The sequence below is a fragment of the Rhinolophus hipposideros genome, assembly GCF_964194185.1.
Source record: "Rhinolophus hipposideros genome assembly, chromosome: 8".
Taxonomy (NCBI): Eukaryota; Metazoa; Chordata; class Mammalia; order Chiroptera; family Rhinolophidae; genus Rhinolophus; species Rhinolophus hipposideros.
This window is the reverse complement of record NC_138054.1, coordinates 31,331,134-31,358,584: the sequence shown is the minus strand read 5'-3', so window position 1 is coordinate 31,358,584 and position 27,451 is coordinate 31,331,134. Positions and strand designations below refer to the sequence as shown.

Genomic DNA, 27,451 nt, shown 5'->3' with positions numbered 1-27,451 from the left:
TCTGCACAGCAAAAGAAACTGTCAACAAAACAAAGAAGCAACCAACCAAACGGGAGAAGATATTTACAAACAACATCTCTGATACAGGGCTGATATCCAAAATATATAAAGAACTCACACAATTCAACAAAAACAAAAATAAATAATCCAACTAAAAAATGGGCAGAGGATCTGAATAGACCCTTCTCCCAAGAAGACATACAAACAGCCAACAGATACATGAAAGATGCTCAACTTCACTAGCAAATCACAACCACAATGAGATACCACCTCAGACCTATTAGAATGGCTATTATCAACAAGTACTAAAAAGTGTTGGAGAAGTTGTGGAGAAAAAGGAACCCTCATACTCTGTTGGTGGGAATGTAAATTGGTATAGCCATTATAGAAAAAAACAGTATGAAGGTTACTCAAAAAAATTAAGAATGGAATTACCATACAATCCAGTAAGCCCTCTCCTGGGTATCTACACCAAAATTTTGAAAACATTTATCTGTAAAGATATATGTACCCTCATGTTCATTGCAGCATTATTCATGGTGGCCAAGACATGGAAACAACCAAAGTGTCCTTTGATGACTGGATAAAGAAGATGTGGTACATATGTACAATGGACTATTACTTGGCCATAAAAAAAGATGAAATATAGCCATTTGCTACAACACGGATTGATCTTGAGATTATCATGCTAAGTGAAATAAGTCAGACAGAAAAAGTCAAGAACCATATGATTTCACTGACATGTGGGCTATAAGACTGACAGCAACAAACAAACAAGACAAATAAACAAAACCTCACAGACACAGACAACAGTTTAGTGGTTACCAGAGGGTAAAGGTAATGGAGTTGTAGTAGAGGGTAAAGGGGGTCAAATATGTGATGATGGAAGAAGTGACTTAGGGTGGTGAATCCACAATGCAACATATAGATGATATATTATAGAATTGTATACTTGATACCTTTATAATTTTACTCACCAATGTCACACCAATAAATTTAATAAAAATTAAAAATAAAAGAAATACAAAATCCGGCTGGCCCAGTGGCTCAGGTGGTTAGAGTTCCATGCAGCTAGCTCCGAAGGCTGCTGGTTCAATTCCCACATGGGCCAGTGGGCTCTCAACCACAAGGTTGCCTGTTCAATTCCTCGAGTCCTGCAAGGGGGTGGGCTCCGCCCCCTGCAACTAAAATTGAACATGGCACCTTGAGCTGAGCTGCCACTGAGCTCCAAATGGCTCAGTTGTTTGGAGTGCATCCTCTCAACCACAAGGTTGCCGGTTCGACTCCTGCAAGGGATGGCGGGCTGCGCCCCCTGCAACTATCAACGACAACTGAACCTGGAGTTGAGCTGCGCCCTCCACAACTAAAACTAAAAGGACAACAACTTGAAGCTGAACGGCACCCTCCACAACTAAGATTGAAAGGACAACTTGACTTGGAAAAAAGTCCTGGAAGTACACACTGTTCCCCAATAAAGTCCTGTTCCCCTTCCACAATTTAAAAAAAAAAAAGAATAAGCTCTTAGTTTCATTGGTCTTTAAAAAAATACCTGCATGAGTCATTCTGTTTAAAAAAAAAATACAAAATCTGAACAGATCTATAACAGTAATCAAAAGTCTCCCAACCAAAAGGAAAAATAAAGAAAGCAAGCCTGGGATCAGATGACTGCAGTGGAGAATTCTACAAGTATTTAAAGAAGAATTAATGTAAATCCGTTTTAAACTCTTCCAAAAAATTGAAGAGGTGGGAACACTTCCAAACTCATTTTATTAGACCAGCATTACCCTGATACCAAAGCCAAAGACACTATAAAGAAAGAAAATTACAGGCCAATAGCCCTGTTAAATATAAAAGCAATAATCAAAAAAAAGAATATTAGCAAAACTCATTCAACAGCATATTAAAAAATCATATGGATATAAAACTGAAAGCAACAAAGGAACAAGACAAACAAACGAAGAAATAAAACTGATAGACCTACACAATAGTTTAGTGGTTACAAGAGGGTAAGGGGGGAGAGGAGGTGGTAGATGAGGGTAAACGGGATCAAATATATGGTGATGGAAGGAGAACTGACTGGGTGGTGAAAACACAATGCGACATATAGATGATGTATTACAGAATTGTACAATTGAAACCTATGTAACTTTACTAACCACTGTCACCCCAATAAACTTTAAACAAAATCATACATCATAACCAAATGGGATTTTTACCTGGGATGCAAGTATTTTTTATGTATTAAAATTAATCAATGTGATGCACCACATTAACAGAAGAATAAAAATAATATGGTCATCTAAATAGATGCAGAAAAGCATTTAACAAAATTTAACACCCTTTCATGATAAAAAGCTCAACAAGCTATAAATAGAAGGAAATTACTTCAAGATATTAAAGGCCGTATATGAAAAGTCTCCAATTCCTACCATACTCAGCAATGAAAAAAACTGAAAGCTTTCCTCAAAGATTAGGGACAAAGCAAGGATTCTCACTCACACCATTTTTATTCAACATAGTACTGTCAGTCCTAGCTAGAGAAATTCGGCAAGGAAATGAAAAAAGGCACACAAGTAGCAACAGAAAAGTAAAATCTCTACTCTCAGATGACATAATCTTGTATACAGAAAATCCTAAAGATGCTACAAAAAAATTGTTAGCACTAGTAATCAAACACAGCAAACTTGGAGGACACATAATTAACATACAAAAATCAGTTGTGTTTCTATACACTAACAATAAACAATTCAAAATGGAAATTAAGAAAACAATCTCATTTATCATAGTATCAAAAAGAATAAAATACTTCAGAATGAACTTAACCAATGAATGAAAGACTTGTACACTGAAAACTACAAAACATCGCTGACAAAAAGTAAAGAAGACAGAAACAATGGAAAGACATCCCATGTCCATGAACTGGAAGACCTAAAATTGTTAAAATGTCCATACTACTCAGTTATCTATAGATTTAATGCAATCCCTTTCAAGATCTCAATGACATTTCTTGCATATACAGAAAAACAATCCTAAAATTCATATGGAACCACAAAGGACCTGAATAGCCAAAACAATCTTGAGAAAGATGAACAAAGCTGAAGGTCTCACATTTCCTGACTTCAAAATATACTACATGCTACAATAATCAAAATAGTTTGGTTCTGGCATAAAGGCAGACATATATACCAAGTTAGTTCACCTCTTTCCAGATAAACACATGACATACTTTAATAATTCAGTACAAAAGTTATTTCCATATATTCTATAATATAACCTCACTAATAGTAGGTTATCCCGAATAATTTATAAGGGATGTTATACAACAGATAATAAACAGCCTGTTTTACCATCCTTATTTCCATAGCCAAAGTACCAACACAAACTATTGTAGCAACAAGTAAATTATTTCTCTGTTTACTGAAGAGCAGAAAATATTTATTGGGTACTCACTTTTTGCAGTAAAAGGGAAAGGATGTGGTTTTGCTAATGTTATGGGATGCTTGAAAGCAGGTTGCAAATTGGGTAGCTATCAAGAAGGCTTGCTGAAGTATGTTTTGTAAATATATATATATATATATATATACATATACATATATATACATATATATGTGTATATATATATATACATATACATATATATACATATACATATATATACATATATATGTATATATATATATGCTAACACACACACACAATCACATAATCAATAGAGCCATAATTAACACAAGCTTCCAATCTTAATTTGAGATTTTTAGTCAATTGGCAGAAAATTAAGATAAAATAAATGTTTTTTTTTAGAGCTGTGCCAAATTGCTCTGGAAATAACCCACTTTGTTTGCAAATAAGGTAACCACATATTTCAAATACAGTGCACATGATTTTCTTGATGACCACCTTCTATAGCATCAACATAGCTTTAGTAACTTACGTTGTCCCCACTTTCCAAACAAGACATGTATATCAAAATAAAGTTAGTTTTAAGATGCCTCTATGATACAGTGTACACAACTAAAGAAACACATCATGCTAATAGAGTCGGTTTGCTTGGTTCTGCTTTCCTTTTCTGTTTCTAGAAAACATTTCAAGGCAAATAGTAAGGACCAAGAAGAGAAACAAAAACAGAGCCTTCTAAACCCACAAAACATAAAATTATATTTCTCTTCCTTACAATTTTCTGGTTCTTTTGATAGAATCATCAAAGATATTATTTTAAAATTCAATGATGTGCACAAAATCAATTAGTTTCATGATGTTGGTGTTGAGGTGGCTACAAGTTCAAAATAATCCACAAAGTAACTATTACCCATTGGAAATTTAACCATTGGTATTGGTATTCATTAAAATACCTAGCTTTCAGTACTTTTGGCCCACTTTTAAATACTGTAATTTTAAGACTAAAGAAAGTACTGAGAAGGAAGCTTTAAAGATCACTACTGTAACAATAATCAAGAGGTCAGTTCGTTTTCAGTTCTCTGACATTTTTCCTGACAAAAAGTAAAACAAATCTTCCAAACTGGAAAGAATTTAGAAAGATACCTGGTTCTTCACCTAGTATTTCATGCATACTTAAAAAAAAACATTAAGTTCAATTATTACATTAAGTTCAATTATTAAATTTAAAAATTTAAGTTCAATTATTCATTTTAGGTTTTTTTTTTATTGCTCACTAAACTATAACTTCATGCAGGGGAGGGATCATAGTTTAAAAATCTTTACAATCCCACATTTAGTACTCGGCCTAACACATAAAAATAAACTCAGTAAATGTTAGGTGAATGAATTATTGAATAAATGAATATGTTTATATATGTATCAAGTTCAAGTTCCTAAGTATACAGCAGGTGAAAGGCTAAATTAGACTTGAGAAATTCATAACTCCATTCTCTATACTACCCCAGTCTCTCAAAGGAGATGCTACTATTTCTACTTTTTGTCTTGCTTTACTACTAGATACTTATTTACTACTAGATATTTCCTTGATGTCAAACAGATACCTGAAACTAAATGTACCCAGAATCAAACTTCTTGTCTTCCCTATCTCCAAACCTGTCCCTCCTCCGGAGTTCCCTATTTAAGACATCAATAACCTAAGTCATAGTCTCAGTTTTATGTTTGACATCTCTTTCTCCCATTACTTCATTTAATTAGTTACCAGTCGTATTGTTTCTATTTCCAAAACAGCTTTTAAATACATTCAATCATCCATTCAGCCAATATCTATTGTGTTCCTATTATGTGCTATGGATGTTATTATGGTTATTGTGATGTATATAAAATCAGTTAGCCTCTTCTCTCAAAAAGTTTATAGGCTAATAATTAAGCCAATCAGCAGTAATAATATATGAAGGTAAGTGCTTGACAGATTTTTTTCCAGGAATACACAGGAGGGATAGCTCAATTAGATTTGGAAAGAACAGGGAAGGCTTCCTAGACAATGTGGTATGTGATGTGTGTTAGCTAGGTGAAGTAGGCCACAGGAAGGTAGAGAGATATCCAGACAAAAAGAACAGCATGCAGAAAGCTGTGATATTTGAACAAACATGGCATGGTTTCGTACCCTAAACAATTTAGCTTTTGGAAGAGTGATGGTAGATGGAAGTACAGTCACACAGCACATAACGTATTGGTCAATGATACATATCGGTCAATTATATATGACGGTGATCCCATAAGTTAGAATGGAGCTGAAAAATTCTTATTTCCAAGTGAAATCATAGCCTGGTAAAGTGATAGCACAACACATTACTCACGTGTTTGTGGTGATGCTGGTGTAAACAAAACTACTGCAATGCCAGTCACACAGAAGTATTGCACATACAATTATGTACAGTACATAATACTTAATAATGATAATAAACAACTATGTGACTGGTTCACGTATTTACTATACTACACTTTGGATCATTAGTTTAGCGTGTACTCTTTCTGCTCTACCAGGTAAAACATAAAGAACCTTATGTGAGATGTAAAGAAATACAAGCCTTAATCTGGAAGTTGGGGAGATCACTGAAGAATTTAGGCACAAGAGTCACATGATGAGATCTATACTTTACAAACTTTATTCCATCATCAGCTTGAAAGTATATTTGAAGAAATGGCAGACTGAAGGCAGGAAGAACTGGGAGGCTATTAACACTAATCCTGAGGAAAAATAAAGAGGGCATAAACTACAGCATTGGCACTGAAAACAGTTTTAAGGACAAAGGAAATTTTGTGTCAGAGAACAAGAGAAAGGTGATAATTGACGGCATGAGGGCATTCAGGAGTTAGGAGAGGATTTGATGCAAAACGTATGTGGAGCTTGAATATCGGGAGGAGGAGAAGGAATACTTCTATGGAAACAGTAAGGAGGAAAGCCACCGTATATAGAGAAAGTTTGTAGATGGCCAGCAGGGTTGCCAGATAAAATACGTGATGCCCAGTTAAATTTGAATTTCACATAAACAATGAATAACTTTTAGTATAACTATTTTCCAAATGTTGCACCTGCATCCTCTCACAAGTTTCCTTTTCCTAAATGCCATACATCTCACTTGTCTGTTGGCAAATTCCTACTCATTTCTGTGTCAACTCAAGCGCTACCTTATCTACAAAGTGTAATCTGAGTCCCCTAAGCCTATATTCAAACACTATTACATATTATATGTTATTCATATGTTTAATATAAAGATTTTTCCTACATATCTTTCTCTAGATTGTAAGTTTCTTCAAAGTAGGGATCAGAACTTTTCATCTTCATTGCCGTAGCATCTAGCACAATGGCTGTCACATAAGAGGCATCCAATAAAAATTAACTGAATCAATAAATGTCCTATTTCAGATCCTTATAATTTATTTTCCAGTGTTTTCTAGCTCATCTCTTTGTCATCAATTTCTCTCCTATTTAAATTATCCTACAAGATAGGATAATTTGACACAAGAGGTATCTTTTTAAAGCATAAAGCACCTAGGACACTTTGCTATTTAAATATCTTTGGTTACTTCCTGATGCCCATGGATAAAGTAGAAACTCTTCAGCATGGTACTGAATGTTCTTCACAATTTAATCCCAAAGCTAAGTGGTTAAGAACTCAGACTTTGAAAACATATCTGGGTTAGAAGCCTGGCTATGTCATTTGATAGTTTTGTGACTGTGAGGGTATAACTTAACCAACTGTAAAATGGGAATAACATCTACCTCATAATGCTTTTGTGAAGATCAAATGAGATGTCTGTAAAACATTTAGTGTCGTACTACTGTATTTTGCTGTATATAATGTGCATCACATTCTTGGCCCAAACTTTCAGGGAAAAACACCTTTTGTTTTAATTTTTAATTCAAATTTTTATTTGTTTACATTTAAGAACTTGTTTTTTGTATTATAAAGAAATTTTAGTATTTATTTTATAACGTATTATGGTACAAGAAATTTTATGTAACAAATAATTACAAAACACAGAAACAGATACAAGGCACAAGAAATTCTATGTACTGGTAACAAATTTACGATATTTACTGACTCATAGAAGGCCAAGAACTCTTCGTTGTTGCAAGTTTGTGGTAAGTTCAACAAAACCGATTATTGTATTCCAGGGTATTATTTTGCACACGAATATCGTTATTGATTTCTAGAGTTACACTTTAAACTCATAAGCATAAATAAAATAATTAAAAACATTTATGTAGATATGGAAGTTGTACTGCCCATGTTTAATGTGCATCCTTATTTTTTTCCTCACAAATTTCGGCAAAAAAGTATGTACTGCACATGGCAAAATACGGTATATAGTAGTGCCCCCATTATTTATAGGGGATACATTCCAAAACCACCAATAGATGCATGAAATTGTGGATAGTACTGAACCCTAAACATACTATCTTTTTTCCTACACACATGCCTATGATAAAGATTAATTTATAAATGAGGCCCAGTGAGAGATTAACAACAATAACTAATAACAAAATAGAACAATTATAACAATATACTGTAATGAAAGTTATGTTAATGTGTTGTCTGTCTCCCTCAAAATATCTGATTGTAGTGTACTCACCTACTCACTTCCAGCTTCTCTTTGGCATATCCAAATTGTCAACATCACTACTCTTGCACTTTGGGGCCATTATTAAATAAAATAAGGGTTACTTGAACGTAAGTACTGTGACACTGCAACAGTCAATCTGATAACCACGACAGTCACTAAATAAGTAACAGGTGAGCAGCATATGAGGTCTGACAATTAAGTTTGTGAACTCATTCTAGAAAAAGTGCTACATACCTCATTGCTGAATATCACTACAGTCACCTTCCAACTCCTCCCCTTGGGAAAGCTATGCACTAATGCCAGCACCTAGTCCACCTTTCAAAGCAATTTTGGAACTCTTTCTGAAATGGCCATCAGAACTGTCGTCGTATTACCCTTGATGTCCTGAATGTCATCAAAACGTCTTCCTTTCAAATTCATCATGAATAATCCTTCTGATATCCAAAAAAGGTTAGCAACATTGTTGCAACAAGTTGGCAAATTTAATTGTCAGGCTTTGTGTACAGCGTCGGTACACTGGACAAAGGGATGATTCAAGTCCTAGGTGGGACCGAGGGGGACCATATGAGAATTCATCAATCTACTCAGAATGTTGTGCAATTTAAAACTTATGTATTGTTTATTTCTGGAATTTCCCAATATTTTTAGACCATGGCTTACCACAGATAACGAACTGTGGAAAGCAAGACCATGGATCGTAGGGGACTACTGTAGTACTTGACACTAGAGTACACTAACAAATATAGCTATATTAATATCCTTTACAGCTTCATTGCCCATCAATCCTCACTACTCATACTGACAACTTTCCACAGCAGCTATACTTCATACCCTGTTAATTCTCCAATTTTCATGCTATTTCTTCCTTCTATTCTTTATTTTCACAATACTTTATTTGCTTACAATACTCATTTCATGTCAGTCTGCCTGGCAAAGCTTGGTATTTAAAATGTTGCTATGGGTAATTTCTAGTGTATATATACAACAGTTAAAGGAAGCTTAAAATGCTTAAAATTTCTTCAGGTATTTTGTATTATGTGTAAGTTCTGGACACCATAGGCTTCCTTTTATTTTATTAGTTTAATAAAATCTTATTTTATTTTACTTTATAGGTGCTAAAGGGTTTTAGTATGCTATGACTTTTTAGGTGTTTTTTTTTTTTAATCTCTTCCAAAAAATCCTTTTTCAGTCATTTACATGTTTTGCAAATCTTGTCATCCTAAGCTAAGTCTAGACCAAACTAGAAAAATAATTTTCAATGACCTGAACCCAAAAGATTGGATAATATACTCAAACTCAACAAAAGGCACTAAAAGAACACCAGACATGCAAACTACTTCCTGATTACCTTGAAATAAGATATATAAAGTTTATTAAATGCATCTGAGACGGTTGAAAAATGTATAGAAATGTTCTGATTTCCTAAAATCTTTTTTTATTCATTGAGATGTGAGATTTTTATTTACTTATTATTATTTATTTTACCTTTGATCCTTCAGGGCCGTTTGGTCCAGGAATCCCAATATCTCCTGGAAAACCCTAGGAGACATAAAAATGTGTGTTTATTCCACAACAAATTACTTTAAATCTATTAAGTATATAAAAATTCCCTTTGCCTTCTTTTCATGCCTGATTAGAGCAATTAATACTTCTCAAAATTTCAATATCAAAGACTAGTTGTTAGGTAGCTGTTTAACATTGGGATACAAAAGTTAGAAAGTGTCCTAAAACACAGCTTGCTTCATCAGGTATTAACAAACAATCCTCAGACCCAGGAAAAGTCTCTAATCCTGTCTTAAAGATGGAAGTCTTATTCAAAAATCATCTACAACTTGGAAAAAGGCAAAAGGTCTGGAACAGGTCCTTTCACTGCCATATGGGGCTGAGAGCCCCTCAAGACTAGGGGAAGTACTTTATTAGGCTCACTATTTACTATGTGGTAACTTGTAGATTTTTGTTAGGTAGAGAGTTAAATAAGTTCTGACTCATAAAAATAAACATCTCCAAAAGTTATAGCTTAATATACAGGATAGTGTTCAGTTTTGTATCTAATTCAAGTATCTTATTCTAAAATTCCCATATTTAATTGTCTATAAACACTTATCTCCTCAAATAGTCTTTGAATTCTTACTTAACATCTTACTGGGTCCATCATTAATTAATAAGTTGAACAAAATCTTTGACCCATGTTTATATTTGTCTGAGAATCATAATATTATCTTTTTTTGGAAATTATACCTTACCATCTAAAAGAATTGGCTCAAGAAATAGAAATGTACTGTAGTGTTAATTAAAATCTATGCTGGGTAAAGGCCTAGAATATTACTCTAAAATGGTTAGAGCAATATTCTTGCTTAAATAATGAATTAGAATGTGATTCATCATGATCAGTTTCAATAATGATAATAAGCTAATAATTGCAGTTTTACTTATATTAATTTTGTCACAGATAAAGCTGTTTCAGTGTTTCCTGCTGAAATGGACAAAGGAATATAAAGTAAGACAAGTACAAGAATCAGCATCTTTAAAAGTAAAGAAGGCTCCAATTAAATATGAATGTCAGCTAATAAAGGTAGTTCAGTGGACAGAAGGGGTAAATACAATGGTAATAAAAATGTCCACAAGTAAAATGGAACAGCAAGGTTCTGAAATACTCATCTTGGAAAGAAAAACAAATTAAAAAGAAGCGATACTGACTCATCTAGACTGGATTAGGATAGACATGCCTTAACTCTAATTTAAAACCTAAATTCTGTGTTGAAGAATGTTAGTTGGGGACATTTCTGGAAGACAAAAGGCAGTGGTAACAGAAAAAACTGGTCACAGAATCTGATTTCTGGAAGTTTTTGAATAGGATATGTTTAATACAGACTTGCTGATTGCTTTTCTAATTAAAGGAAATCAGATTCATTTATGCCTTCTCTGCCTTGAATAATTTTCTCTTGTCTTCCTTTATCTGGAAGATATGTTTTAAATAAAAGATTGAATAACATTTTAGTGAAAATCTTTCTTTGACCTCCATACCTTGAGTTAGGTTCCTTGTGATAAATTTCTCACCATTCTAGGTCCTCCAAGGTCACTTGCAATGTTTTTGGCTTGTTTTGTTTTCCTCATCAGATTGTAAATTATTTGAGGGCAGTTTTACGTCTTATTAACAATCATATTCCCAGCAACAACTACAACACTTGGCATATAGTAATAAGTGCTAAAAAATTTGCTGTTGAATGACTGACTTGTTTCTTTTGGAAAAAATAAAAAGGACAACATGTCTGGTGGCTACTTTTAACCCTTGGATACTAGTTTACAACCACTGGATCAGAGCATCCCCGTGGATAAATTCACAATTCCTGTCCATCCTTCAGATGAACCTGGAACACCTTGTCATACCAGAAAGAAAGAAAGCTATCAAAGTCATCAAATCAGGAGTCATGTTAAAAGAACTCTGGGAACTTGAAGACGATCCCACTAACCAGGTATGGCACAATATAATTTTCAATAAGGATAAGAATTGCAATGGATTGAAACATGTCAAATATGTTTAAATTCTTAAGTTCATAATGATAATAGAACAACAACAACAAAACTCTCCATGTTTGGAGGATGAAAGAGAATCAACTAATTATTTTGAAAACTGGTAAACAAAAGTGAAGAATCAAGCATTTATTCTACCTTTCCAAATACACTGTACCACTACTAACCAAACAGTAGATGAGGAAATGCATTCCAGCCAGTAAATGAAAAAGAAATTATAAAGCAAGACTATCTCCATTTTGCAGCCACCTAAATGATCTAATGGATCTAGGCAGTGGATTAATCAACTGTTACCATAACACACAAAAAATGAGATAACTAGACATTAACGTGCTTCCTGATGAAAGAATACAATACCACCTATAGTCTTGCCACAAACATACTAACAAAGAAACAAACAAAGAAACAAGCAAAACTGAATATGGTCAGGCCTGTGTATGTGACTGTCAATTTTCAGGAACTGAGAACTGAGAGAACTGAGAAAGATGTGAAATTATGCCATGACACTATAATCAGCAAAATCCACACTGTGGGAAACTCTATAAGTCAAATGACTAGGGATCTTTAACAGCTAAATTATGAGGTGGAAAAAAGGGAATGGAAAGAGAACATGTAGATTGAAAGACATAGCAATAAAATGAATAAGCCTAAACTATAGTTTTAAAAGATGCACACTTGAGTGATAAATCATAAAAGAAAAAAGAAGAACCGCTTACTTTTGGGAGGAGAAATAGGCTTGTGGTTGTGTTGGGGTCCATAAAAGCTTCTGGGAGTAACTGGCAGTTCTATTCCTGACCTGCGTGGTAGTTACAAGATTGTTTGTCTTGTAATTGTTTGTGATATACATTTATATAGTTTTCTGTCTATGTTTTATTTTTCAATAAAACAGTAAGAAAAAAGTTATTGAAGTGACTTCTATATGAACATGGGATATTGTGTATATGCATGAATATTTGCTCCTTCTTAAACATGAAAATGATAGTAAAGGAATATTAAAAACACAAATTTCCAAAGACCAGAGAGAGTAGGAGACAAAAGATGTCAACAAATCTGATCTTATAGTCATGTAAGTTGAATATTTTAAATTAAAACATTATTTAAAAGTTCAGAAATACATCAGCATAGGTATTAAAAGGAAAAAAACAAAACACCGCAATCTCTATTTCCGTCTCAAATAGGATACCTTAGAAACTTGGCCAGAGAACATTTTTATTATTTGAAAAATTCAGACCTGGGTTACTGTCAAGTAGAGATGTTGCCTTTTAAATAATAAGTTTTAAATATAAAAACCAGAGTTAACTGGGTCAACTGAACTTTAACGGCAACATTGTCTATCAAACATTTTCTATCTAAAATTTACTGTTCAAAAGGTAAATCAAACGGCAGGACACGGATGTCCTTACAAATAGCAAAATTTCAGAGACCTTACAGATTGAAAGATAAAAAAGTATATCATTCAGAGTCTATAATTTGGATTTAAAATTATGTTGGCATGAAACTATACAGGAAGAATATTAAAAACAAAAACATGCTAAAGATGCTCTAATTCATTTTATTTTAAAATAATCTGGAAAACACTGAAAAGTTAAAATGGTTTCTCCTTCAATGTGCTTCACGATCTCAGTTAAGTCATCACATCACAATTGAAACTAAGACACCTAAATGAGGAAAAGAAAAAGCAGCCTGATTTCTGGTGCCTTTTAAAAAACTGAGATATAAGTGACACGTAACATTATATTAGTTTCAGGTGTGAAACATATTGATTCAATATATATAGCTATTGTGAAGTGATTACCTCAGTAAGCCTAGTTACCATCTATCACCACAAATGTTATAATTTTTTCTTGTAATGAGAACTTTTAAGATCTACTCTCTTATTAGGTTGATGCAAAAGTAATTGCATTTCAGAAGATTAAAAATAATTGCAAAAACCCCAATTATTTTTGCACCAACCTAATAGTAACTTTCAAATATACAATACACTATTATTTACGATGTCACCAGGCCATACATTACATCCCCATGACTTATTTATATTATAACTGGAAGATTATACTTTTTGACTACCTTCACCCATTTCACTATTTCACTCACCTCATCTGCGGTGTCTGGCAACCACCAAGCTGTTCTCTGTATCTGTAAGTTTTGTTTTGTTTTTAGATTCCACATATAAGTGAGATCATATAGTATTTGTCTTTCTCTAATTTATTTCATTTAGCGGAATGACCTCCCTCAAGGTATATCCATGTTGTCACAAATGGTAGGACTTCCTTATTTTAAAATACTGAATAATATTTTAAAGACTGAATAATATTTAATTAATTTTTTTCTATTGAGTTGTATGCTGCTGCTTTATCAACTTAAGTTTACATAACATTCTAAACCCTTTGTGGTCATTTCAATGCTTCACACCATCTTTACCAGGAGATTTTATCTCAAGAAACCACGTTCTTTATTCATTCATAAGAAGCAACTCCTCATCTGTTAAAGCTTACTCATAAAATTCATAGCAATGATTTTTTTTTTTTATCATAGCATTTCAGTCACCTCTTCAGGCTCCACTTCTAATTCTAGTTATCTTGCTATTTCTACTATATCTGCAGTTACTTTCTCCACTGAAGTCTTGACTCCCTCAAAGTCATACATGAGGGCTGGAATCAACTTCTTCCAAATTCTTGCTAATGCTGATATTTTACCTCTTCCAGTGAATTGTGATTTTCTTAATGGCATCTAGAATGGTGAATCCTTTCCAGAAGATTTTTAATTTACTTTGCCCAGATCTTCAGCGAGATGACTATCAATAGCAGCTATAGCCTTACAAAATGTATTTCTTATATAACAAGACTTGAAAGACAAAATTACTCCTTGATCCATGGATTTCAGAATGGATGTTGTGTAGCAGGCACAAAAACAACATTAATCTCATTGGACATCTCCATCAGAGGTCTTCGGTGAGCAGGTGCATTTCAAAGAGCAATAATATTTTGAAAGAAACCTTTTATTCTGAGTACGAGGTCTCCACTAGTACTCGGAGAATATTTTAAGTAGGATTAAAATATTCAGTAAGCCATGTTGTAAACAGATGTGTTGTCACCCGGGCTTTGTTGTTCTATTTATAGAGCACAAGCAGAGTAGATTTAGCGTAACTCTGAAGGGCTCTAGGATTTTTGGAGTGGTAAATGTACTTTGGCTTTAATTTAAAGTCACCAGCTGCATTAGTTCCTACCAAGAGAGTCAGCCTGTCCTTTGAAGCTTTGAAGCCAGACTGCTCCTCTCCAGCTGGCAGCTAGATGTCATCTTCTGCCAATGTAAGGCCATTTCATCTACATTGAAAATCTGATGTTTAATGTAGCCACCTTCACTAACTATCTTAGCTAGATCTTCTGGATAACTTGCAGCAGCTTCTATATGGGCACTTGCAGCTTCACACTGTACTTTTACATTATGGAAATGGCTTCTTTCTTAAACCTCAAGAACCAACATCTGATATCTTCAAACTTTTTTTCTGCAGTTTTCTCATCTCTCTCAGCCTTCACAGAATTAAAGAGTTAGGGCCTTGCTCTGGATTAGGATTTGGTTTAAGGGAATACTGTGGCCGGTTTGATCTTCTATCCAGACTACTAAAACTTTCTCCATATTAGCAGTAGACTTTCACTTTCTTATCATTTTTGTGTTCACTGGAGCAGCACTTTTAATTTTCTTCAAAAAGTTTTCCTTTGTACTCACAATTTGGCTAACTGTGTGGTGCAAGAGACCTAACTTTTGGCCTCTCTCATCTTTTGACATGCCTTCCTTACTAAGTTTATCATTCCTAGCTTTTGATTTAAAGTGAGAGACGTTCCATGGGGATACGAAACACAGTTTGAGGAATATAATCAACAATGTTGTAAAGATTTTGCAGGGTATCCGATGGACACTTGTCTTATTAGGGAGACCAGTTCATGGATGGTATAGGTGCCTGACCACTGCAGTGTACACCTGAAGCTGAATAATAATGAATGTCACTATAATTTAATATATATAGTCACAGGATGTGGAGTACAGCATAAGGAATAGAGAGAGTGGAAATGTAATGGTTGTGTGTGATGTCAAAGGGGTAGTAGATTGGGGGAGGGGGTTATCACTTTGTGAGGGGTATAAATGTCTAACTATTACATTGTCTAACTATTACAAATGTCTAATTATTACATTTGTTTTGTACACCTGAAATTAGTAATAGTATTTAAAAAAAAACTGGGAGTAAGTCAAACCCTCAAAAAAAAAATAAAGTGAAAGAAGTGCAAGTCTTCCTTTCACTCGAACACTTAAAGTCCATTACAGAGTTATTAATTGGCCTAATTTCAATATTGTTGTATCTCAGGGAATAGAGAGGCCTGAGGAGAAGGAAAGAGACTGGGGAATGGCAAGTGAGTGGAACAGTCAGAACACATACAATATTTATCGATTAAGTTTGCGTCTTATATGGGTGCAGTTTGTAGTTTGCCAAAACAATTATAGTAGTAATATCAAAGATCACTGATCACAGACCACAGTAACAAATAATGAAAAAGCTTGATATATTGTGAGAATTGCCAAACTGTGATACAGAAACATGAAGTGAGCAAATGCTGTTGGAGAAATGGTGCCCATAGATTTGCTTGACACAGGGTGGCCACAAAACTCCAATTTGTAAAAACCACAGTGCCTGTGAAGCACAATAAGACAAAGCACTTAAAATGAGGTATGCCTATCAGGGGTGTCCAAACTTTTTTCAACGTTTTTTACCAAGGGCCATATGAGGTAAAATACACAAACAGCTGGGCCACTCAATCGAGGTGAAGTATGTATTGCCTTACCTGGTTTATTTAAGTAAGCTAAATATATTTTTGGAATTTTCTGTGGGCCAATTAACAATGGATTGCGGACCACAGTTGGCCCTTGGGCCGCAGTTTTGACACCCCTGGGCTATATGGTATAAACTAGAGGGTCCAGTTTTGCCGACACCATTTATTGAAGAGACTGTCTTTTTCCTCATTGTTTATATTCTTGGCTACTTCGTCATAGATTAATTGACCATATACGGCTGGGCCTAATTCTGGGCTTCAATTCTGTTAAATTGATCTATGTGTCTGTTTTTATGCCGGTATCTTGCTGTTTGAATATTGTAGCTTCTAATATAGTCTGAAATGAGGAAGCATGATGCCTCTAGTTTTGCTCTTCTTTCTCAAGATTGCGTTGGATATTTGTGGTCATTTGTGGTTCCATCCAAATTTAGGATTGTTTGGTCTATTTCTGTGAAAAATGCCATGGGAACTGCATAAAACATATTTCCATTTATATGTCTTCTTAATTTCTTCTGTCAATGTCATAGATTTTAGCATACAGGTCTTTAACTTCCTTGGTTAAATTTATTCTTAGGTATTATATTCTTTATGATGCAATTATAAATGAGACTGTTTTCTTAATTTCTCATTCTGAGAGTTCATTAATGGTGCATAGAGATAACTGATTTTTGTATATTGATTTTTGTATCCTGCATTTGGTGCCTTCTTAATAGAAATAGTCTAATCTTCAATTTTTATCAAGAAGCAGAAAACTGAAGAAGCTTTAAAAATAATAAGTCAAAATGTGTCTTTTATTTTTGGGCTCCTCACATCTGTTTACTGCACAGAAAAGAGTGACTCAGCATTCTTTCCAGTAAAACAATGTTTTATTATTCTCTAATTGTTAAAGGCTGAAGACTAACTCACACACATTTTTAAAACAAAACCTGGGAACCAAAACACTAGCAGAATCCATTAGTTTTTTGGGAAATTATAAAAGTAAAGTATTGCCATTCTTATTCTGGCAGTAGTCAGAAGCTTAGAAGCTAGAATGTCCTAATGGAGTAAGTATATGATGCTCTACTACATACGTTAAGCCCTTTAGTAGTTCTCCAAGGAGAGAGAGAAAGTCTCTGATTTCTATTGAAGTTATAGTCCTTCAGGTTAAAAATGAACAAACAATTCACAAAATAAATAAATCCAATGGATAAAGTAATTATGATGTATCAGTAAATTGAAACAACCTGAATGTGGCAAACTGGAAGAATATCAAATACATTATGCTAAATAAAATGTGTGAGACCAAAAAGGAGTACACACTATATGGGTTCATTTATATAAAACTTTAGAAAAATGCAAATTAATCTATTGTGACAAAAAGCAGATCAGTGGTAGCCTGGGGAAGGGTGGAGGCAGAAAGAACAGAAGGGAGAAATTACAAGTTAGTTGTTGAGTTTGATACTTGATCTCGGTGGTGGTTTCTCAAGTTATCCATACATGATAAATTATAAAATTATCTAATTTAAATATATTCAGCCTATTATAACTATCTCAATACCTCAATTATACCTCAATCAAGCTGTAAAAAAAAGTAATTGGTATTGGGTGTTTTAGATAATCATTTGTTTTTTGATAGGCAACAGTTTGTAATGATTTAAAGACCTTTATAGAGAAAATAAAATTTATTCATTGAACTTTTCTCCAGATAGAATCAGTCAACTTCAGACTTTGGGTTGTTTTGGACGTAATAGTATGTTCAATTATAATTACAGGTTGAAAATAAAGTACATACTTTGGGAAATCTAAACATTTCTGATATTTTATAAGATAGCTTTAAAATACTCTGTTGGTATAGATAAGAGTAGCATTTAGGCCATTTAACTCTCACGAACATCTTTACATTTTCATTGATTTTTATATCCATTGTGCTTTAAATACATAAGAACTCAATATAGTTTGGCTTAAATTTATCTTCTGAGTAGTTTATAAGTCTGAAAAAAAGATGAATATATCCCTTAGAAAAATAGTCATTTTAAGAAAAGATAAAATGAATAAATTATTTAATAAAGGGCAACCTATAAATTATAAATTGCTAAAGGATAAAGTTATGCAAAGCCTAGTCTGATGCTGGCATACAGCACATTCAATAAATATTTGATAGCCTGAATTGATGACCAAATTAAAAATAAATTGTTTGAACAATTATATTTCCAATTATGCAGTTTCAAAAATTAACCTTTTTCTGAAAACACAAACCAAAAATAAAAAAAGAAAGAAACCCAAATTAACTACCATAGCTTCTATTTATACATATAGGATTATAATTTCACATGTGCAAAAAAGAAAGTATTCATCAAGGGGAACAGAGGACCTATAGGGGGAGAATTTTGTATGAGACGTGGATCCAAAAAAACAATCGTAAGAGTCTGTTCTTTAGCATTTGTGAGAGTACATACCATGTCCGTAACATGGTAAGTTCAAGTAGGAAAGTAATTTTAAAAAAAGACTAAAATTACCTTTCCTGAGTGAGAATAATATATCCCAAAATTAATGCAAAAAAATAATGAAAGGGCAAAAGTAATAAATTCACTATCCCGGTAAATTACAGAAACTAAACTATAGCACAAGGCAACATATAACCACAAATTAAGGAATTGTTCTATCTTCTGAGAAAAACACAAACAGAAAATGTGAGCTTCTGGAAAAATAAATACAAAATAAAGAATTTATCTAGGTATCTGGCTCTCTTTCATTCTCTTTTGCTGTTTTAGATCAAAAAGCCCTCAAAACCAGGTTTTTTTCATTATGATGTTGCTGAAAATCTTTGCAAATGCTCATTGCTGCTCATATATTTTCCATTTTGTAATTCTATATTTTTGAGTAGTAAGTATAGCACAGCTGAATTTCATTTATCTGTAGCATCCTAAAAACTAAGCAGAGAAAGTCCACCAACAGCAAAGACAATAAAATTCCTTATGATAGAGCATACACTCTTTATACTAAATAAGATTTTGTTTAAATAGTACTCATAGTATGTTTTAAATCACTCTTATAGAATCTCCAAAGTCAACTGCAAAGTCCACTTTTATTCTATTGAAATACACACAAAACTATATTAAACTTATAATTTTAAAATAAACCATTTTGACCATTAGTTGATACTGTGTTTCCTTGAAAATAAGACCTAGCCAGACAATCAGCTTTAATGCATCTTTTGGAGCAAAAATTAATATAAGACCCAGTCTTATAATATAATTTAATATTATACAAGACCGGATCTTACAACATAATATAATAAGATGTGATGTGATTTGATGTGATGTGATGAGATGTGATATAAGACCGGGTTTTATATTAATTTTTGCTCTAAAAGATGCATTAGAGCTGACTGTCCAGCTAGATCTTATTTTCGGGGAAACACGGTACCTAGGTTTGGGTAACCTGTAGTGACAAAAAATAGATCGGTATAAGACTGGGGAAGGGAGGAATATTATGGACAGAAAGCAAGGATTACAAAGGTGAACAAAGAAATTGTGTGGTTTGATGGATGTGTTCACTATTTTAATTTTCATGATGGTTTCCCATGTTACACATATGTCAACAATTATCATATCAAATTGTATAATTTAAATATATATAGTTTGTTGTATATAATTATACCTCAATAAAACTGTAATACAAAAAGGTAATTGGTATTGGGAGGTTTTGATAACCATTTGCTTTTGGCAGACAATGGTTTGCAATCATTTGAAGATCCTTAGAGAACTTATCCTCAGATAAAAATTAGTGAAGCTCAGAGTCCAAATTGTTTTGGAGGGAATAACATGACTATGATTTAATACTTACCTTTATATAAGTATAATTTTAGGAACGCAACGTCTATATAGTTGACACATTTACAATTTTTATGAGTGTCTTAATTAAAGAATATCAATTCACTCAACACATAATTACTACGTGTCAGGCAGGTATAGTTCTTGGCACTGAACATATACACTAAGGAACAAAAATATTCCCTGGGTTCGTAAAATATATATTGTTGAAACTCTTTATTTCAGATTTTCCCCCCTTCAGTGTGTGTGTGTGTGTGTGTGTGTGTGTGTGTGTGTGTGTGAGTGTGTGTGTGTGTGTGTGTGTGTACCAGGAAGTAGAAAGTTAGGTGATTAAAAAGACTGACTTATATTGCTATGAGGAACTGGCATATATCGATTGTCTACTTTTGTTCTAAATGCATAGCTACAGGCCTGAGCCACTCTATGTTGTTTCCCATTCTCTTTTTCCCAAATGGAATAAATATTGTGCCTATCTTTTCTTTCTAAAATCATATACTAGTTAGTTGAGATGTAGACCTATATCTAGGCCTCATTGAAAACAATGTACTTTACTCCAAGAGCCTGGACGTGGAGCTGTACGCAATAATTGACCGATATACTGGGTTATCAACTGTGTTGGTTAGCTGTACTATGTTACCAGAGGCACTTTAAAAACTATGTAAGTGGGAAGAAAGGTATATGTAGAGATGGGTGCCAAAGATTTGACTTGTAGGGGGCATTTTTCTTTTTTTAAATCTGTTCACCATCTGTTTGGGAAAGTACTCTTCAATTTGCAGCCCATGTGTTTCTGGTTCCCATTCCAGTTTCCAGGGTTGGGTAAATGAATCAAATCTTGCCAATTACAGTATTCCAGTCCCATGGACATTGTGATTAATTTAAAGATGATCCTGTAATCCAAACCAGATTGGCTGGAGTACAACTTAGAATTTTTTCGAGAGCTGTAAGAAGAGTGCTTTCTTTTCGCTAAGATCACTGACTCTGAGGGCAATACAAGCCTAGAGTTGCCAAGGGCCACCTTTTCCACAATGTGTTCCTGTGAATGAAACCAACAGAGATAAGTAAGGCTAAGAGATGGAGAGTGCCTTGATTATATTCATTGAGCTGTATCCAGCCAACCTCTAGACACATGCACTACTGGGCTTCCTGATTTTATTAGCCAATCCTGATTGTTTTTCTTTATACTATTTGAGTCAGATTTCTGTCACTTTTAATGGAAACAGACTTGATGGAAACACTGAACTATAATATTTGCCGTTACTTAAATATACATAGCTTCCTCATATAACTGTGCTAGAATGTCCTTGCCCTCTGTTTCTATTTGGAAAGTTCCTAACATTTCCTCAAATCTTTGCCCAAGCAACCATGCTTCTTAGAAATCTTGCTTCACTCCCTGTGCCAGGTTCCTTCATCATACAATTTGTTACCAACTCATGTGTAACATGATCTGTAAGGGCTTTCCGGTTCCCCTTAGAATCAGTAGCTTGTTCCTTCATATTTCCATGTAACTCTGCAAATGTGAGTATTTAGCACTTATCACATTATACAATAACTAAGAATTTGTTTCTTTATTCCAAAAAAATGTGAGCACATGAAGGAAAATATATCTTGCCCATCTTTATACCTCCAACATTTAACTTAACATGTTGCTGTCCTCAGTCCCTCACATTTCTGCTCATTATGCAAATGAATGACTATCCACTGTTCCAATCTATCTTTTCAGAGATTTTGTACAGCAAAATTAGCAAAGCCATTTATTCATCAACAGTTTAATTCAAGATCCTTCTTTTCCATAAACTCTTCTCTTATTCTTCCACCTTATGTGACTCTCTACTAACACCAAACTATAGCAACTACTCATTTAATTTTCACATGATGGCTTTATCCATTATCTAACAGTATATATGTATATATTTTGTTTTTCCCAACTAGACTGTAAATTTCTCCAAATTATGGATATGTTATTTTTGTATATAGCCTACAGTGTTTACTAGGCACAGCTTTGCACACAACAGGAACTCAAGAAACAATTTTTTTGACTGATTTAATCAGATGTTTTCTTTTAGCACCACTTTTTTTTTTTTATTAGTTTCAGGTGTACAGAACAATGTACTAGACAGTTATACTCCTCACAAAGTTATAACCTCCTTCCCCCAATCTACTACCCCTCTGACATCGTATTCAGCACCACGTTTTGAGTAACAAATGAAAACACTAAATTACGCAACCAACCCCAAGTGATAAAAGATAATAAGAAGTAATTGCTTTAATTGGAAGGAATCCATCAGCACTAAAATCTCAACTAATGCAGCTAGCCACAGGCTAGCTTATTCCAGTTAAGTTAACTGAGGTGCTAAAATGGACATTTAGAAGCATGCCTTTGCTTGATGTGAGCAAACTCTCCAAATGAACTTTGGTCTTTGTCTCTAATGAAGACCACCCTGATAGAAAAAGAGGACCCACTGCGTGGCTACTTCTGGTATCTCTGTGATTAGTGGTCTCAGCTCACTTTGTAGTAAACAATGGGCCCCATTTACCAAGAACATCATCCAAAATTCAACTATTTGGCAATCTCCGTAGCAAAGGGAGGTTAGCAGCTGAATCAACAAACATTCTAACTATTCTACAATCACATTTGAAAGTGGTTTGCTGCCAGAATTAAAAGGAAGCATGGGGTTAGTGCTCAAAACTGATATTCCTATGCTTAAAGAAATATAAAAGATTCCTATATGGCATTTTCCATATGTTCTTAAGAAAGAACCAGTATGGAAAAAAATTTAATCTTCTGTTTTAAAGCATGAGATGTTTTATCTTAGGACACAACTACTATTTACAATTCTGTGAATAGTTGAATGCATAGGTGTATTATTTCTTCCTTATAGTAATTTCATAATTTGCCTAGAATAAGTCAATATTAAGAAGCAAAACCTTTCAATTCGTTTGAAGAAATACCTGTTCGGATGATCTTTAATGATAAACAGTTCTCTTCAATGCCAATGGCAAATAACATAGCGTTTACAGTACTTGAGTACTTTGCTTTCACCAACTCTCATGAAGATCTGAGTTTCCAAATTAAAAGGCACTAGCAAGAAATATTGGCCAGTCTTGTTTTGTCTTGGTAGTGTAGATGACCATTACATGGTACACTTAATTTGAGAAGTATCAAGTTTCTAATCAACCACAAATTTTTCCATGCTCAATAAATGACACCCCAAATTCTACAAATTCAATACCCATTGCATTAGCTCTAGGTTTATGTTTAGTGTTGAAATGTAAATATCCTTGGAAGGGGATTATATTGCTGTTAGCTGTTATATTTACTGCTTAAAGTGAAATGTACTTATCAGGTCTTTCTCTAAAAGCAGGCTTTGATAGCAAGGGTAAATTATGGAAAGGAAAAGAGACACAAGTTAGTTAAGAGGCCCCAGAAGGAAAGAATACAGAAAGGAGAGTCTGGCTATTTCACAATTTTCTCTGAGAGCTACACTGATTCTAGACTTCTAAAGAACAATCTGATGTTTAACATTTTATTTATCAAATCTAATAAATCTTGATATCTGGAAAAAATACAGACAGTAGAGGCTTTGACATCATCTGAACTGAATATTGAGTTCTTGAGTAAAAGCTCCTTAAGGTCCAGACCTAATCTAATTCACCTCAGCATTTTTTTTTTTTAGTGATTAACGTAAAATAGGTATCTCAAAAAACCTGCTAAAGATTAATAATTAGGATTGGATTATCTAAAGAGGAGCCTAAAAGGCAGGCATGCTCCTATAGTTAGGTGGAGCTTTGGGTTCTGAGGATCCGGCAATCACTCATGCCGATAGGACTGCCAATCATATCGTGTGTGGACAGACTGTTAAAGATTAATGCCACCATTAAAGATCTAAAACAAGTCCAGGTGGTGGTCTCTATAAGAGCACTATTTTATGTGCCAGAACGATCCCTACAGAAATCAGCTGGATTCTGGAGAATGACTGCAGACTACACAGCCCCAATTGCAGCTGATGGGTCAGATGGAGTATTATTAGTAAAGCAGATTACTAAGGCCTCCCATACATGGCATGTGCTCATTGATTTGGCAAATGCACTCTTTCCCTTTACAATTGAAACCAAGAATCAAAAACAGGTTGCATTCATGTGGGCTCCTTTCAATCTGGAAGTATCAGCAGTTCATCTTCACGAAGATTGATGTAGTTTTTAGTTAAGAGTTTGTTTGTTCTTTCTTTAGTTTCAACTAGCACCACTATCTAGGCCAGGGGTGTCCAAACTTTTATCAATGTTTTTCACCAAGGGCCATATGCAATAAAATACACAAACAGCCGGGCCACTCACTCGAGGTGAAGTACGTATTGCCTTACCTGGTTTATTTAAGTAAACTAAATATATTTTTGGAATTTGCTGCGGGTCAATTAAAAATGGATTGCCGGCCGCAGTTGGCCCGTGGGCCGCAGTTTGGACACCCCTGATCTAGGCAAATAACAGAATGCCTGATCCTCAGGTATGGAACCCCACAGAGCATAGCATCTGAATAGAAGACCCTGTGTACATGGAAGAAAGTGCAAGACTGGACCCATGCTACAATCCATTGGCCTTAACCCACCCTGCACTATCTAGTGGTAGCCACCTTCAAAGACCATTGGAACTGCCTTCTAAAGTTATGTATATGTAACTGAAGCACCAGCTAAAAGAAAATTATATGAAACAACACTACCACCCTTTAGGATACAGTATATTTATTAAATCAGAGATCACTACATGCTGCTTTGTCCCAAATGGGAAGGGTATATGAGTCTGGGGACCAAGGAGTAGGAGCCTGTGTGGTCCTCTTTACCATCACTCCCATTGACACACTATATTTTGTGCTTTCTGTCCCCACAGCCTAGGACTCTTCAGGGTTGGAGATCCTGTTACCCAGAAGGGCTGTTTCTTGACAGGAGACACAGCAAAGTTCCCACTGAACTAAAGGTTATGGCTACCACCGGACAGTTTAAACATTTTATGACAAGGTATGAGCAAACAAAAAGCGGAGTCACCATAGTGGCATGGTTAATTGATACTGAAAAGCAAAAGGAGGGCAAGACTGCTTTACACAAAAAAGGGGGGGAGGAACACATGTGGAACTCAGGTAATACACTGGGAACCTCATAGAATTTCTATCAAAAGCTCATGCTTTTCAGTAGGAAATGTTTAGGTTAAACCACCAGAGAAGCCACCAATACCTACTGAGGTGATAGTTGAGGATGAGGAGAATTTAAAATAGATAGAAAAGGAGGGAGAAATGAGTATTAGTTGTGGCCCCCCAAAAAACTGGATCAACAGCAGTCATAGTCCATCCTATTAATACAGATAAATCAATTGGACCAAAAATAAGTGAATACATAGCAAAACCTAAAGAACACATTCAATAACGAAGAGGAAGCCATTATACACTAAACTTCACATTTAATAATAAAAATATAACTTTTTGTCAAGTGCATATTGAATGTTCAAAAAAAGTGATCATATATTAATCACAAATAAAATACTAAGTTCTAAAAATAGAGTAACAGTTTTGGATAACAATGCAGTAAAATCAGGAATTATTAACAAAATTAAAACCAATAGGCTCTCCCACAAAGAAATTTTAAAATTGCTTTTTAAACTCTTAGGTAAAAAGGGAAATACAAAGTGAAATTACAAAATATTGAAAAAATAATGGCAATAAAATAGCCCATACAAGAATATATGGGATACATTTAAAGCTGTGACCAGAGGGAAAAATCATAATACTTGTTTCAGGAATAAAAATAAAACAATGAAAATAAAATTAAATTTCCAACTCAAAAAGAAGAACAACATAAACCAAAAGAATCTCAAAGAAATAATAAAGATAAAAGAAGACACTGATAATTATATAAAGAAAAGAAAAACATAAGACAAAAAAATAAACATTTCAGAATTTTTTGGAGAAAAAATATCAAATTAGACAAACTGTACCCAGCCTAATGAAGAAAAAAAGATAAGCATTAATATAAAAATTTTTTAAAAATTAAATGACATATTAGAAGTAATTTAAGAAAACAAAATAAAAATCATGAGACTATTGTGCATATTTACATGGAAGTAAATTTGAAAACCTAGGTGAAACAGATCATTTCACAGGGAAATAATAACTCAACAAAGCTAACCCTGTTAGAGATAAAAAGCTTAAATCAGGCTATTTTTCACAGAAGCAATAGATACAGTTACCAAGGAACTACCTCATGAAAAAAACATGAATTCCAGATGGTTAAATAGGGGAATTCCACCAAAGCCTCACAGATAAGATAGTCCCAATGTTTCATAAATTATTTCAGAGCACTAAAAATAAAGACTTCCTAATGATGTTGGTGAAATACATAAGACACTGATATGTAAAACTGATAAAGTACAAAAAAGAAAATTATAGACCAATATCACTTATAAATATGGATGAAGTAATAATAAATATTAGTAGAATTGGCATTATATTAGGAAAGTAATACAAGTAAATGTTTTTCAAGTAAATGTTTTTTAATAATGCAGTAGAAAATAGTCATTATATAAAAATAGTCCATATACAGAAATTATATGGAAGTAGTCATTATACAGAAAACAGCTAATAGAAAATCCTTTACTATAATATACTATATAAAATATATAAAATGAAAATATAATTAACTCCATAAATGTTGAAAATATAACAAATACTTGACTATATTTTCAAATATATATAATGTCAAATATATAATACGCATATTACATGTATTTGACAAACCATACAACCATTCCTGATTAAAAAAACACTCGAGAAAAAGGAATTGATTAATACTTCTAAAGATGATAAAATATATGCATATTTTAATTTTAATTTACTTCATGATGAATCACTACAGTATTTACATTAAGATCAGTAACAAAGCAAGGACGCATAGTACTTCCAACCCTTCCACACTGTACCAGAAGTATTACAATGACATTAGACATGACAGCTAAATTAGAGGTATGAGAACTGAGAAAGAAGAACTAAAAGGATCTCTATTTGAAAATTACATGAGAACATGTCTACAAAACTTTAGAAAATCAGTGGTAAAACTAACTCAAAGATAAGAAACCATTAAGGTAGCAAGATGTAAAATTAACATTCAGAAATCAGTAATCTTCATATATACAGAGGGTGCCAAAAAATGTACACACATTTTAAGAAAGGAAAAACCTGTATTAAAATTACACTGATGGTCATCACTCTGAGTACCTCTTGTA

The 27,451-nt window shown here is 33.8% G+C and overlaps 1 protein-coding gene across 10 annotated transcripts in view; it reads right to left on the bottom strand.

Annotated features, from left to right (window-relative positions):
- The window catches only part of COL24A1 (collagen type XXIV alpha 1 chain), a 308,048-nt gene that overhangs the window by 171,941 nt on the left and 108,656 nt on the right, over nucleotides 1-27,451 (bottom strand). For all 10 annotated transcript variants that reach the window (XM_081056177.1, XM_081056184.1, XM_081056178.1 and 7 more), the window contains one exon: nucleotides 9,511-9,564. In XM_081056177.1, the coding sequence (XP_080912303.1) occupies nucleotides 9,511-9,564 (54 nt within the window). The remainder of the gene's footprint in view (nucleotides 1-9,510; nucleotides 9,565-27,451) is intronic.